The sequence below is a fragment of the Oryx dammah genome, unplaced genomic scaffold (assembly GCF_014754425.2).
Source record: "Oryx dammah isolate SB20612 unplaced genomic scaffold, SCBI_Odam_1.1 HiC_scaffold_26, whole genome shotgun sequence".
Classification (NCBI taxonomy): Eukaryota; Metazoa; Chordata; class Mammalia; order Artiodactyla; family Bovidae; genus Oryx; species Oryx dammah.
This window is the reverse complement of record NW_024070210.1, coordinates 77801879-77816459: the sequence shown is the minus strand read 5'-3', so window position 1 is coordinate 77816459 and position 14581 is coordinate 77801879. Positions and strand designations below refer to the sequence as shown.

At 39.3% G+C, this 14581-nt stretch overlaps 2 gene segments (V, D, J or C); both read right to left on the bottom strand.

Moving 5' to 3' along the window:
• Nucleotides 1-9912: 9912 nt before the first annotated feature.
• LOC120853395 lies at nucleotides 9913-10545 on the bottom strand. The segment is given in 2 exon segments: nucleotides 9913-10301; nucleotides 10494-10545. Coding segments are annotated over 2 exon segments (441 nt in total).
• Nucleotides 10546-12859: 2314 nt separating this feature from the next.
• Nucleotides 12860-13753, bottom strand: LOC120853724. The segment is given in 2 exon segments: nucleotides 12860-13272; nucleotides 13714-13753. Coding segments are annotated over 2 exon segments (453 nt in total).
• Nucleotides 13754-14581: the final 828 nt, after the last annotated feature.

Genomic DNA, 14581 nt, shown 5'->3' with positions numbered 1-14581 from the left:
TCTCACCCTCTCCCTCTCCCTCTGACTTCCCTGGTGGTCCAGTGGCTAGGACTACATGCTCCCAATGCATGGGGTGCAGGTTCAATCCCTGAACAGGGAACTAGATGCCATGTGCTGCAACTAGGACTTGGTGCAGCCAAAATAAATATTTATTTATTTTAAATGAAGGCGAATCACTTTACAATAGTGTAGTGGTTTTTGCCATACACTGACATGAATCACCCATAGGTGTACATGTGTTCCCCATCCTGAATTCCCCTTCCACCTCCCTCCCCATCCCATCCTTCAGTGTCATCCCAGTGCACCAGCCCTGAGCACCCTGTCTCATGCATCTAACCTGGACTGGCAATCTCTTTCACATAGGATAATATACATTTCAATGTTATTCTCTCAAATCATCCCACCCTCGCCTTCTTCCACAGAGTCCAAAAGATTGTTCTATACATTTGTGTTTCTTTTGCTGTCCTGCATATAGGGTCATCATTACCATTTTCCTAAGTTCCATATATATGTGTTAGTATACTGTATTGGTGTTTTTCTTTCTGACTTACTTCACTCTGTATAATAGGCTCTCATTTCATCCATCTCATTAGAACTGATTTAAATGCATTCTTTTTAATAGCTGAGTAATATTTCATTGTATATACATACCACAGCTTTCTTATCTATTCATCTGCTGGTGGACATCTAGGTTGCTTCCATGTCCTGGCTATTGTAAACAGTGCTGTGATGAACACTGGGGTATGCGTGTCTCTTTCAATTTTGGTTTCTCAGTGTGTATGCCCAGCAGTGAGATTGCTAGGTCATATGGCAGTTCTCTTTCCAGTTTTTTAAGGAATCTCCACACTGTTCTTCATAGTGGCTGTATTAGTTTGCATTCCCACCAACAGTGTAAGAGGGTTCCCTTTTCTCCACACCCTCTCCAGCACTTATTGTTTGTAGGCTTTTGGACAGCAGTCATTCTGACCGGCGTGACATGGTACCTCATTGTGGTTTGATTATCATTTCTCTGATGAGTGATATTGAGCATCCTTTCACATGTTTGTTAGCCATATGTATGTTTTCTTTGGAGAAACGTCTGTTTAGTTCTTTGGCCCATTTATTGATTGGGTCATGTATTTTTCTGGAATTGAACTGCAGGAGCTGCTTGTATATTTTTGAGATTGATTTTTTTGTCAGTTGCTTCATTTGCTATTATTTTCTCCCATTCTGAAGGCTGTCTTTTCACCTTGCTTATAGTTTTCTTCATTGTGCAAAACTTTATGTTTAATTAGTTCCCATTTGTTTATTTTTGCCTTTATTTCCATTACTCTGGGAGGTGAGTCATAGAGGATCCTGCTGTGATTTATGTCCGAGAGTGTTTTGCCTATGTTTTCCTCTAGGAGTTTTATAGTTTCTGGTCTTACACTTAGATCTTTAATCAATTTTGAATTTATTTTTGTGTATGGTGTTAGAAAGTGTTCTAGTTTCATTCTTTTACAAGTGGTTGACCAGTCTTCTCAGCACTACTTGTTGAAGAGATTGTCTTTTCTCCATTCTATATTCTTGCCTCTTTTGTCAAAGATAAGGTGTCCATAGGTGCATGGATTTATCTCTGGGCTTTCTATTTTGTTCCATTGATCTATATTTCTGTCTTTGTGCCAGTACCATACTATCTTGATGACTGTAGCTTTGTAGTAGAGCCTGAAGTCAGGCAGGTTGATTCCTCCAGTTCAATACTTCTTTCTCAAGATTGCTTTGGCTATTCGAGGTTTCTTGTATTTCCATACAAATTGTGAAATTATTTGTTCTAGTTCTCTGAAAAATACCGTTGGTAGCTTGACAGGGATTGCATTGAATCTATAGATTGCTTTTGGTAGTATACTCATTTTCACTATATTGATTTTTCTGATCCATAAACATGGTATATTTCTCCATCTATTTGAGTCATCTTTGATTTCTTTCATCAGTGTTTTATAGTTTTCTATATATATATATCTTTTGTTTATTTGCTGCTACTGCTGCTAAGTCACTTCAGTCTTTTCCGACTCTGTGTGACCCCATAAAATGGCAGCCCACCAGGCTCTCCCACCCCTGGGATTCTCCAGGAAAGATCACTGGAGTGGATTGCCATTTCCTTCTCCAATGCATGAAAGTGAAAAGTGAAAAGTGAAATTGAAGTTGCTCAGTCGTATCTAACTGTTAGCGACCCCATGGACTGCAGCCTACCAGGCTCCTCCGTCCATGGGATTTTCCAGGCAAGAGTACTGGAGTGGGTTGCCATTTCCTTCTTTCTTTGTTTCTTTAGGTAGATTTATTCCTAAATATTTTATTATTTTCATTGCAATGGTGAATGGAATTGTGTCCTTAATTTCTTTTTCTGTTTTCTCATTGTTAAAGTATAGGAATGCAAGAAATTTCTATTTGTTAATTTTATATCTTGCAACTTTATTCATTGATTAGCTCTGGCAATTTTCTGGTTGAGTCTTTAGAGTTTTCTATGTAGAGAATCATGTCTTCTGCAAACAGTGAGAGTTTTACTTCTTCTTTTCAATCTGGATTCCTTTTATTTCTTTTTCTTCTCTGATTGCTGTGGCTAAAACTTCAAAAACTATGTTGAATAGTGGTGGTGAGAGTGGGCACCCTTGTCTTGTTTCTGAGTTTAGGGGAAATGCTTTCAGTTTTTCACCTTTGAGGATAATGCTGTGGGTTTGTCATATATGGGTTTTATTATGTTGAGGTATGTTCCTTCTATTCCTGCTTTCTGGAGGTTTTTTTTTTTTTAATCATAAATGGATGTTGAATTTTGTCAAAGGCTTTTTCTGCATCTATTGAAATAATCATATGATTTTTATCTTTCAATTTATTAATGTGGTGTATCACATTGATTGATTTGTGGATATTAAAGAATACTTTCATCCCTGGGATAAAGCCCACTTGGTCATGGTTTATGATCTTTTTAATATGTTGTTGGATTCTGTTCTTTAGAATTTTGTTAAGGATTTTTGCATCTATGTTCATCAGTTATATAAGCCTGTGGTTTTCTTTTTTGTGGCATCTTTGTCTGGTTTTGGTATTAGGGTGATGGTGGCCTTATAAAATGAGTTTGGAAGTTTACCTGCTTCTGCAAATTTCTTGAAGAGTTTGAGTAGGATAGGTGTTAGCTCTTCTCTAAATTTTTAGTAGAATTCAGCTGTGAAGCCAAAGTTGACAACCATTGATTCAGTAAAATAATTTTGTCATCCTCTTTAAGATATAATTTATTATAGCTTAAGAAATATTCTTGTAATCTACTGATTTGTCATTCATTTAGCCTATACTTACTTTTCTCTATCCAGAATCTAGTGACTATTTTAAAACATTTACAGATCTTAGGACTTCTGGGTGAATAGCAATCTTATACAAAACAATTACTGTACCTCTGTCCTTTTTTTTTTTTTTTTTTTTACTGTGTTCCAGGGCTTCACTTAGATTTTTCAATAAATAAAATCACTTCAACATAAAATGACTTTAAGAAATTAGCCCATCTGAATTTCAGAGTCTATTCAGTGGTGTATATTTAAATGAAATTATAATTAGAATAAAATATTCTTCTTTTGAAATTTTATATTGAGTCTTTAGTATTAAACTTTGAAGGCAATCAGGCTGTTCAATCCTGTTACCTCTAAATGTAGAATTGTACTTATTAGATCATCTCTCCTAGAGTCATTCTCATGTCACATTTTCTGTCTCATTGATCCAGAGTGTTCAGTCTCACTTGTCAGTTGCTCATTATTATTTCTCTTTACAAAATAAAGATAAACATGCCAGATCTTTCTCTGGTGTAATGCTATAATGCACTCCTACACAACTTAATATTTACAGACTGTAGACACTTAGTACCTGTCAACACCAGAGAAGCTGGTGACTGAAGTTCTCTGCACTGTTTCATGTTCATGTGGAGTGTAGCTGTCCATCTTCCATTTGCTTTCATTGCTGTAATAGATGAATTAATATAAAAGAACCAAAGGTAAATAGATAAGTAGAAAAGAAAATACAGACAAGGTCTAAAATAGTGCCAGTTCATGGAATTTAAGATCAAAATAACTCATGAATGACTGAAGCAGGGAGGCGAGTTTGTATTTATCTGAGACATCTACTCTTCTGTCTCATTTCACTTCTGAGTGTTGACAGGCAACGAATGCCTGGGCTTGAAATTATTTGTAACTAAGCAGAGGAGATCATGAATGACCACAGCAGCTTTCAAAGCAGCATGATATTATAAAATGTATATATATAGTAATATAACAATTACATACACCAAGAAATTGATATTGATAAAATTTTATCAAAATACCATAACCTTATCATCAGTTTTTATTTGCATTCTTTGGTTTTGATGCATTAGTCCATGAAATTTTATCACATGTATTGGTTCTTGTACCGCCACTAAAATCATGACACAAAATTGATTTGTCTCTTAAAGAAATCCCCTCTGCACACTCTTCCCAACCCTGCAGCTCTTTCTAACCCTGACTACTGATCTCTTTTTCATCTCTAATTCTGTTCTTTAAGAATGTTGTATAAGTAGGATCACCATATGTATACAATCATAACAATCCAATAAGTGTAATTAAACACCGTGTAGCCTCTGAGATTATTTCTTCATCCAGCACAACATCCTGAGAGGCATCTAGGCTATTGTTTTTTAGTTGCTATGTCATGTCCCACTCTTTTGCAACCTCACTAACTGTAGACTTCCAGACTCCTCTGTCCTTGGAATTTTCCAGGGAAGAATACTGGAGTGGGTTGCCATTTCCTTCTCCAGGGGATCTTCTCGCCCGCCCCCCCCCCCCCCCCCCCCAGGGATCAAACCCCTGTCTCCTGCATTGCAGGCAGATTCTTAGCACTGAGCCACCTCGGAAGCCCCATCTAAGCTATTGCATGCATCGGTAGTCTGTTTCTTTTAATCACTACAGATTGTCACCAACTTATGATGTCTTGACTTTGGATTTTTGACTTTACAGTGGTAAGAAAGTGATGCACATTCAGTAGAAACCACACTTTGAATTTTTAAATTTGATCTTTTCCCATGCTAGCAACATTTGCTATACATTCTTTGGTGATCTGGGCAGCAGCAATAAGCTGAGCTCCTGGCCAGCCCTGAGATTGTGAGGGTAAAAAACTGACACACTTACCTTCCTTCTGTAATCATACAACTATTCTATTTTCCACTTTCAGTACAGTACTCAATAAATTACATGAGATTTTCACCATTTTAGTATAAAATAGACTTTGCGTTAGATGATTTCTCCCACCTAAAGAAAAAGTAAGTAAGTTAAAGTAAAAAAAAAAAAAGTAAGTAGGCTAAAGTAAGTGTTGGGCACCTTTAATGTAGGCTGGGTTAGGTATATTAAATGCATTTTTGTTATTTTCAACTGAAAATGGTTTGTTGAGACACAACTCTATTACAAGTTGAAAAAATCTATAAATAATATGTCATTGTACAGATGCATTACAGTGGATTTATTAATCTATTCACCCAATGAAGAATACTTGACTGGTTTCCAGCTTTTGGTCATCACAAATATATTCATGCTATGAATATTCATGTACAGATTTTTATGTAAATATAAAGTTTTCATTTCTCAAGTATAAATACTCAGGAGTGTGATTGCAGAGTTGTAAGGTAAGTGAATATTTAAGTTTATGTGGAACTGCTGAACTTTTTTCCAGAATGACTGGACCATTCACCCACCAGCAATATATGAGTGCTCCAATTTTTCTGCATCTTTGCCAGAACTTGATATTGTCAGTATTTTTAATTTTAGTCTTTATGGTAGATGTGAAGTAGTATCTCTTTGTGCCTTAATTTGAATTTCCCTAATGACTAATAATGTTGACCATCTTTTTTTCTCTTTATTTTTTAAATTATGAAAGCATACATTAGTCTTAGAAAACACAGCACAAAATACAGTTCCACTATATATTACAACTATTTTTAAGTAAATAAATTAAAAATTTTGGTTGGAGTTTCAATAGCAAACTCTCAAAAATTAATAGAATAAATACACAGAAAAGTAGGAGGGTACAGTAGACCTGAAGAGCACTATGAATCAACATAATTAAGACTTATGCAATTTTCACACAGTAGTAGGATGCAAATTCTATTCAGGGTCCCATAGACTATAAACTAGAAGACATTGGTACATATCCAGGGACATAAAACAAGGTGCAAATTTTCATGGTCTAAAGATATTAAAATCCTACAGTCTGTTTTCTAATCACCGTGGAATTATGTTAGAAATCATTATCAAAAGATATTTGAAAATAACCCACATATTTTCCAGTGAAATGTGACATTTCAGTTCAGTTCAGTCACTCAGTCGTGTCTGACTCTTTGCGACCCCATGAATCGCAGCATGCCAGGCCTCCCTGTCCATCACCATCTTCCGGAGTTCACTCAGACTCATATCCATCGAGTCCGTGATGCCATCAGCCATCTCATCCTCAGTCGTCCCCTTCTCCTCCTGCCCCCAATCCCTCCCAGCATCAGAGACTTTTCCAATGAGTCAACTCTTCTCATGAGGTGGCCAAAGTACTGGAGCTTCAGCTTTAGCATCATACCTTCCAAAGAAATCCCAGGGTTGATCTCCTTCAGAATGGACTGGTTGGATCTCCTTGCAGTCCAAGGGACTCTCAAGAGTCTTCTCCAACACCACAGTTCAAAAGCATCAATTCTTTGGTGCTCAGCCTTCTTCACAGTCCAACTCTCACACCCATACATGACCACAGGAAAAACCATAGCCTTGACTAGACGGACCTTCGTCAGCTAAGTAATGTCTCTGCTTTTGATTATGCTATCTAGGTTGGTCATAACTTTTCTTCCAAGGAGTAAGTGTCTTTTAATTTCATAGCTGCAGTCACCATCTGCAGTGATTTTGGACCCCCAAAAAATAAAGTCTGACACTGTTTCCACTGTTTCCCCATCTATTTGCCATGAAGTGATGGGACCGGATGCCATGATCTTCATTTTCTGAATGTTGAGCTTTAAGCCAACTTTTTCACTCTCCTCTTTCACTTTCATCAAGAGGCTTTTTAGTTCCTCTTCACTTTCTGCCATAAGGGTGGTGTCATCTGCATATCTGAGGTTATTGATATTCCTCCTGGCAATCTTGATTCCAGCTTGTGTTTCTTCCAGTCCAGCGTTTCTCATGATGTACTCTGCATAGAAGTTAAATAAGCAGGGTGACAATATACAGCCTCGACATACTCCTTTTCCTGTTTGAAACCAGTCTGTTGTTCCATGTCCAGTTCTAACTGTTGCTTCCTGACCTGCATACAGATTTCTCAAGAGGCAGGTCACATGGTCTGATATTCCCATCTCTCTCAGAATTTTCCACAGTTTATTGTGATCCACACAGTGAAGGGTTTTGGCATAGTCAATAAAGCAGAAATAGATGCTTTTCTGGAACTCTCTTGCTTTTTCCATGATCCAGCGGATGTTGGCAATTTGACATTTACTAAGGGAGATATTTGATTTAGACTGACCATCTTTTTATATGCTTATTTCCTTACCACATAGCTCTCTGGTGAAGTGTCTGTGTAAATCTGTCATCCAGTTTTCAACTGGATTATTTTCTTCCTGCTGTCTAGAGAGTTCATTGTATTCTGAACACAATCTTTTGATGAAAATGTATTTCTTGTCATTTCTGCAGTTTATCTTTTTCCTTCTCTAAACAGTGTCTTTCATTGAGCAAACAGTGTCTTTCACAGAGCAAATTTTTAATTTTGATGAAATCTAAGTTTGTTTATGGATCATGCTCTTGGTGTCATGTCAAAATTATTTTTGTCTAACCTAGGTCATGAAGATATTCTCTTATGTTTTTCCTAAAAGATTTGGTAATTTTACATTTTACACTTGAATGTATGGTTCATTTTGAGGCTGTACCCAAGTTTTTGTGTAAGGTGTGATATTTGGCCAAGTTTTAATTATTTCCCAAGAGTATCCAATTGTCCCAACATCATTTGCTCATCAATTGCTCATTCATTACCCCCACTGAATTGTCTTTGAACTTTGTCAAAAAATTAAATCTTCCCTACTTGTGTAAATCTACTTCTATACATTTATATAAACTTCTCAGTGACATAAACTTGTTAATTATATTCTTTTATTACCCTTTTAACATTATAGAACTTGCAGAATAATTTTCTTTTTAGTTACTTATATTTATAATTTGTTTTTTTTTCTTTTTCCCTTGATAATTCTACCTAGAAATATTTCAATCTTATTGACCATTTTAATAAAATTAACTTTGTATTTCATGGCTATCCTTAAAGCTTTCTTTGTATTTCACCGGTCCAACATTTTATTATTTACTTCTTTCAGTTTTATGTTGGGTTTAATTCACTTTTCTATCATCTTTCACTGAAAACCTAGATGATAGTTTTTCAACCTTTTTTCTTTAGTTAAATAAGCATTTAAAAAGATAAATTTCCTTTTATGTATAATTTTAGCTGCATCTCATACATATTTATATAATGTGCTCTCACAATATTTACTTTCAAAATATTTTCTAAAGTCATAGTAATTGTTTCTTTAACCTATGGTTATTTTTAAGTTAGTGCATATATTCCAAATATTCGAGAGTTTCTACAGACATCTCTTTGTACTAGATATTCTGTATCATCTCCATTTTGAAGAATAAATTCTATATAATTTCAGTTTTCTTAAATATATTAAGATTTTTATGACCAACCAGATTGTGTGTGTGTGTGTGTGCGTATGTGTGTGTGTGTGTGTGTGTGCGTATGTGTATTTCATCTCTACAGCAGGGTGTGGCTGCAGCTCAGCTGCAGGTGCCTGGGGAGCACCCAGCACTTGCTGCACAGATGTAGGTGGCTGAGTCTCCAGGCTGGGAAGCTGAGATGTGCAATGAGAGCTGTTTGGCACTCTTATTGAGGGAAACTGTGAAACTTCCATCTTCCATTTCATTCATAATTGAACTTACGGCTATCAAGAATGCAGGGCCTTTACCAGGATATTGCCAGTAGTAGTCAAATGCACTCTTCTCATAACTACAGTTCAGAATGGAAATCTCTCCTTCCTGGACTGTCAAAGATTGAGAGCTCTGTTTCACCTGCTCTTGATCCCTTTATTCCTTCTGTTGTCCACTCACCCCTACTTAAAGAGATAAAAAGTCGTTAGTTCCACAGACACCTATTTCCTTCTTAGAGTTTCTATCTGCATGAGCTTGTTTGTAATCCAGTTTTCTCAGTCAGCCTAATTGATGAGATATCCTAGGTTTTCTCCTCCACTAGTCACAGCCTAGTTGAAGCCACAGAATCAAAAATGATGCTCCCAGTATCCTGTCCATTGTTTCTGGCATCAGTGCTCAGTGGCAGCTCAAGTTCCTCTTCTGCTCTTCGCAGCCAGCTAGAACTCCAAGTTCATATCTGCTTTAATTCTGTCAGTAGGCCCCACCCTCTGACACACTGGGTAATATCTTTATTGGAGTGATTTCATTTAATTCCTTTCACTTTTTAACATTGTTGAGTTCAGCATGTGTACTTAGTCACTCAGTCAGTCCAACTCTGTGAGACCCCATGGACTGGAGCCCGCCAGGCTCCTCTGCCTATGAGATTTCCCAGTGTTCCCCAAGAATACTGGAGTGGGTTTCCATCTCCTCCTCCAGAGGATCTTGCCAACCCAGGGCTCAAACCCGTGTCTTCTGCATCTCCTTCATTGGTTGGCAAATTCTTCTCCCCTGGGAAGCTGTGGTTAAATATTTATTTTAATTCTACCCTCTTATCAACTACTCTGCTAGTTTCCGGTTAGAAGTTTCTACTGCAGAAGAAGATACTGTTGAGAAGGAAACATAAAGACCAAAGTCCATAATTTGTAGGGCCAAAAAGTGTCTGTGATTAAAACTGTCCTGATAAAGGTGAGTAACATTAAGCACTGCAAATGCCCTGTGGTGGCCTCACGGTGTGACTGTGGCTGGAGGAGGGGCTGAGCCCGCGGAGGGTTTGTGTAGAGGCTGCAGGTGCCTGGGGAGCACCGTGCTGCGCAGCACAGAAGTAAGTGCCCGAGTCTGTGGTCTGCGAAGAGGAAATGTGCAGTGAGCTGCGGCGTTCTGCAGGGACTGTCGTGGCATTTAATCTTCCATCCTGCTTTGTCCCTGAAGGAATGTAAAACAGGTGGATGATGCGGCCCCTAGAGTTCTGAAGATACCAGTTCACAGTCTGTGGGGAAGTGGAAAAATTACACTGAAGCGTGTAGCTGGCTCCCTCCTGGAGACTCAGAGCCGGGGGACTCTGCTCCACATCCACCCCTCGCACACCTGATGAGGAAAGAGAAACTGTCACTGGTGAGGGTCACTGTAACTCCTACTAAACCCTGAAAGTGCCCTCCCCATCCCCATAGATGATGACAAGGATAAAAAGTCTGCAGGACTTGTCAGCTCCTCTCCCTCCCCCAACAATAGAGCAGCGCCTCATTCCTGCAGATCCTCTGTGGGGCAGCCCCCACTCACAGCAGACCTGGGCAAACAAAAGCCCCAGCACAGTGCCTGCTAGCCTCTTCATGACGCTGCCTCTTCCTGTTGGGACATTTTCACTGTAAGACAGTTAACAAAACCCCGAGGGAGTGAGTGTCGTTAAATCGTTCCTGCTCCTGCAGCCAATCAGCTCACCAGCAAATCCTGCTCAGGTGACACGGACAGGACGCCCCGCCCCCCACCGCAACCCGCTCAGAACGTGCTGGCCAGGGGTAGGGTAGGAAAGAGAAAGACCATTATTATATGACTTAAGGGATTCTTTCTGAGAACATTTAGGAGAAGGAAGACTCTGATTAGGAATTTGGGAGAATTTAGGGAAAAGAAAGCAAAAATTAGTTGTACAGCCCCATCTTGCTCTCACACGGCATGGATGCAGTAGGTTCTTCCCTAATGAAACACTGTTTCCCAGAAGAGCTGAGGATGCAGCTTTTGCTTCTCTTATGCACTTCCTTGTGGTTCTGAAGGGTGCTCATGAATCAGCATGATCAGAAGTTGCTCCTATTGGCTGGAATACTTTGCTGTATTAAACAGTATTTTTAAAATTAATTTATTTTTAACTGGAGGATAATTGCTTTACAATGTTGTGTTGGCTTCTGCCATACAATGATGTGAATCAGCCATAAGTATACATACGTCCCCTCCTTTTGAGTCTTCTCACCACCCCTCTAGGTTGTCACAGAGCTCCGTGTTGAGCTCCCTGCATCATGCAGCAACTTCCCACTAGCTATCTATTTTACATATGGTAAAGCATATGTTTCAATGCTTCTCTCTCAAATTTTCCCACTCTCTCCCTCCTCTACTGTGTCCAAAGTCTGTTCTCTATGTCTGCATCTCTATTTTTGCCTTGCAAATAGGGTCCATCAACAGATGAACAGATAAAGAAGTTGTCTTACTTATATACGATGGAGTATTTCTCAGCCATAAAAAAACACCATTTGAGACATTTTTAGTGAGGTGGATGAGCCTAGAGCCTGTTAAACAGAGTGACATAGTCAGAAAGAGGAAAAAAAATTGTATATTAATGCATATACATGGATTCTATAAAAATGGTACTGATGACTTTAAAAGTTATATATATTTTAGACTCAGCCTGCATTGAGAGCAATATTAGTTATCTTAACCACCAGCTAGACATTGAAAATTGAATCATAATAGTTTTATTTTTATTAAAACATCTATAATTTTAAAATAAATTATTTTTAAAATTTTTATTGTAAATAAAATTTTAAACCTTCGATTACTGCTTTTGAATTTTAGTAGGCCATTTTAAAGAAAAAAATAAGTCCTTTTGAGGACCACATGAAGATATGTTTAGTTTGTGCTCTTATCTCAGACTCTGTAAATAATATTGATTCTCTGTCAGTAGATTTGGGGGTAAAAGGGATGGAAGATGAGGACCTGTATATTTTCGCTGCAGTGAAAGTGAAGTGATCTGCAGACACTGACGTTCAGATGGACAGTTCAAGGCTGGTTCAGTAGTAGCAGCACGTAGGCCTAGTTGCTCCAAGGCATGTGGGGTCTTAGTCCTCCAACCAGGGACCAAACCTGGGTCCCTTGCATTGGCAGGCAGATTCTTTACCACTGAGCCACCAGGGTAAGCTCCATGTGCTACTTGCATGCTAAGTCACTTCAGTCATGTCTGATTCTTTGCAACTCTAAAGACTGTAGCCTGCCAGGCTCCTCTGTCCATGGAGTTCTCCAGGGGAGAATACTGGAGTGGGTTGCCATGCCCTCCTCTGAGGGCTCTTCCTGAACCAAGGATTGAACCCGGGTCTCTTGCAGCTCCTGCATTGCAGGTGGGTTCTTCACTGCTGAGCCATGGGGGGCCCCCATGTGCTGCTTAGGGATGATCAAATTGGTGAAAACGCCTTAGAGAGGCAGGGTTTCCAGACCCGCCTAGAAAGAGAAAAATTATTATTTACTTAAGTTTGTTTCTTTCAAAAAACGTCTTCATGGGAAATATGAATGTTCTAGACCAACAACAAAAAAAATTTCAGATCTTTCTCAGAGAAAGTAGTTTGTTTCTGGTAAGTGGAAAAGCTATAACACATCAGAGTCTCAACTTGCCCTTGGATCCAAATGAAAGAATCCTTTGGTACAAGGAGAATTATTTGTATGTTTCCCACTTCTTATGTTGGGACTAGCACACTGAAACCCACATTTTATTCACATGAGAAAGAGTCATAAAAAATTATTAACACCTCTTTCTTTATTGCTAGGTTAAAATTATCCTCAAAATTCTTCTCAGATTCATCAATAAACTAGGTGCTATTCCTTGTCCTCTTTTTCTTCTGTTTTTATCCATCTTCTTCCATTTCCCTTCCCTTCATTTTCCTCATCTCTTACTGCTCTCTGACTCTCCTTCCAGATGACTCTAAATTTGCTCTAGTGACTGCTCTCCCTACTCTGTCCCCACTTCTTCCCACCAGAGATACTGCACAGGTGCAGCCCCATCTGTCCCAGTGTGCCTCTCTCAGGATGCAGTAGTACACAGCGGCGTCTCTCAGGGTGACCTGGGGCAGGACCAGGGTGCTGGACTTTCTGTCTGAAGCTATGGTCAGAGAGGCCATGCTGCCGTTCACTGTGCCTCGTAAGCCATGAATGACATACTGTGGACTCTGGTCGGGATTTTGCCGATACCAATGTATATAGTCATTTCCACTGATGGTAGAGTGGTTACAAGGCAGGTTTACATCCTCTCCTTCAGCACAATCCATGGAGCTGGGCTGGGTTGTCTTACCATTAATCACAGTCCCTAAAGGGTCAAGAAAATAAAATTAACCCCTGACAACAAATCAGTGTAATTCTGTGGATCAAGGGCACAACACTCCCCAAACTGTCTGGACCCACCCCCTACTCCAGTGTTTTTATCTATGTCCTGAAAAATATTATTGCTTATTATATAGGGACCAAAGACACATGCCAAGAATCTGAGACTCTATAGGCTTTATCCCAGGGTCCTTGGCTCAATAACCCCAGAGAGTTCTTCCAACCTGCTTACTGCTAAGGTCTCTTCAGCATCATGGCTATGAATTAACCTGTCACAAAGAAGTTTGTACTCCTTAGAAAATGCATAGATCTTTTTTCAATTCCATTGCTATAGTGCTTAATAAAACACAGGGAGAGGAGTAGAAAGCAAATGACCCTTTATGGTTCCTTGACCTCAAGTCGTCCCTTGTAGACAGGGAACACTTACCCAAGGTGAGAAAAACAGTTACTCCAATCACCAGCCTCATCCTTCAAGGACAAACCAGGACTGTGGGCTCAGAGTTCAGACTTGTGTCTGCTCCTGGGCTTGTTTCCAGAGAACAGAAGCAACTGCTGCTGTTAGAGACTTACAACCAGTGCAGGTGTCCGTTGCAGTCTGCTGTTGCCAGGATCTGTCAGCCAATGATCAAGAAGTTCCTTGTTTAGGGCTTCCTACCCTTTTTAATCATGTCCCCCAAAGAAGGAGATACATCCCCAACTCACAGGGTATGTGCTGCCATCCTCTGTGACGTTTAAAGTCTGGCTCTGAAAAAGGAACACTGATCATGATGGTGTGTCTATCCAAAACCATTGTTCTATCATTTCTTCTTCAAAGAAATTTTCTGATGTTCCATGAAGCTTGTGGAAAACATTGTTTAATCCCAGAAAACTGTACTGAGCTCTGCATTGTAAAGAGATAAAAATTCCCATCCATGTTCAAGCAAGTAAGTGAGATTTCAAAGTAGGCTGTGATTACTCTGAGGGACCGGAAATATTAATAACATTGGGACAGAAAACTAAATGTCTTGAGCTCAGACATTGGAGCTCAGCGTCCTGAAAAGGTCCTTGGAATCACGTATCTGTCTCCATCTAGGCAGGCATTTCTCAATGCATCTGTTCTTGACATAGTAACTGATGACACGGATGGTATTCTCCTCATCCTCCTTGAACAATGGTCCTTAATCCTTATGCCCTCTATGCCCGTGTTTGTAGGTGCTCTGCACCAAAGATGCTGAGACAGAGACACCAAGGATGCTGAGACAGAAAAGACAGAAGGGAAAGCAAACTATCTGGGGTGGCGAAGGGTGGAGGTGGGT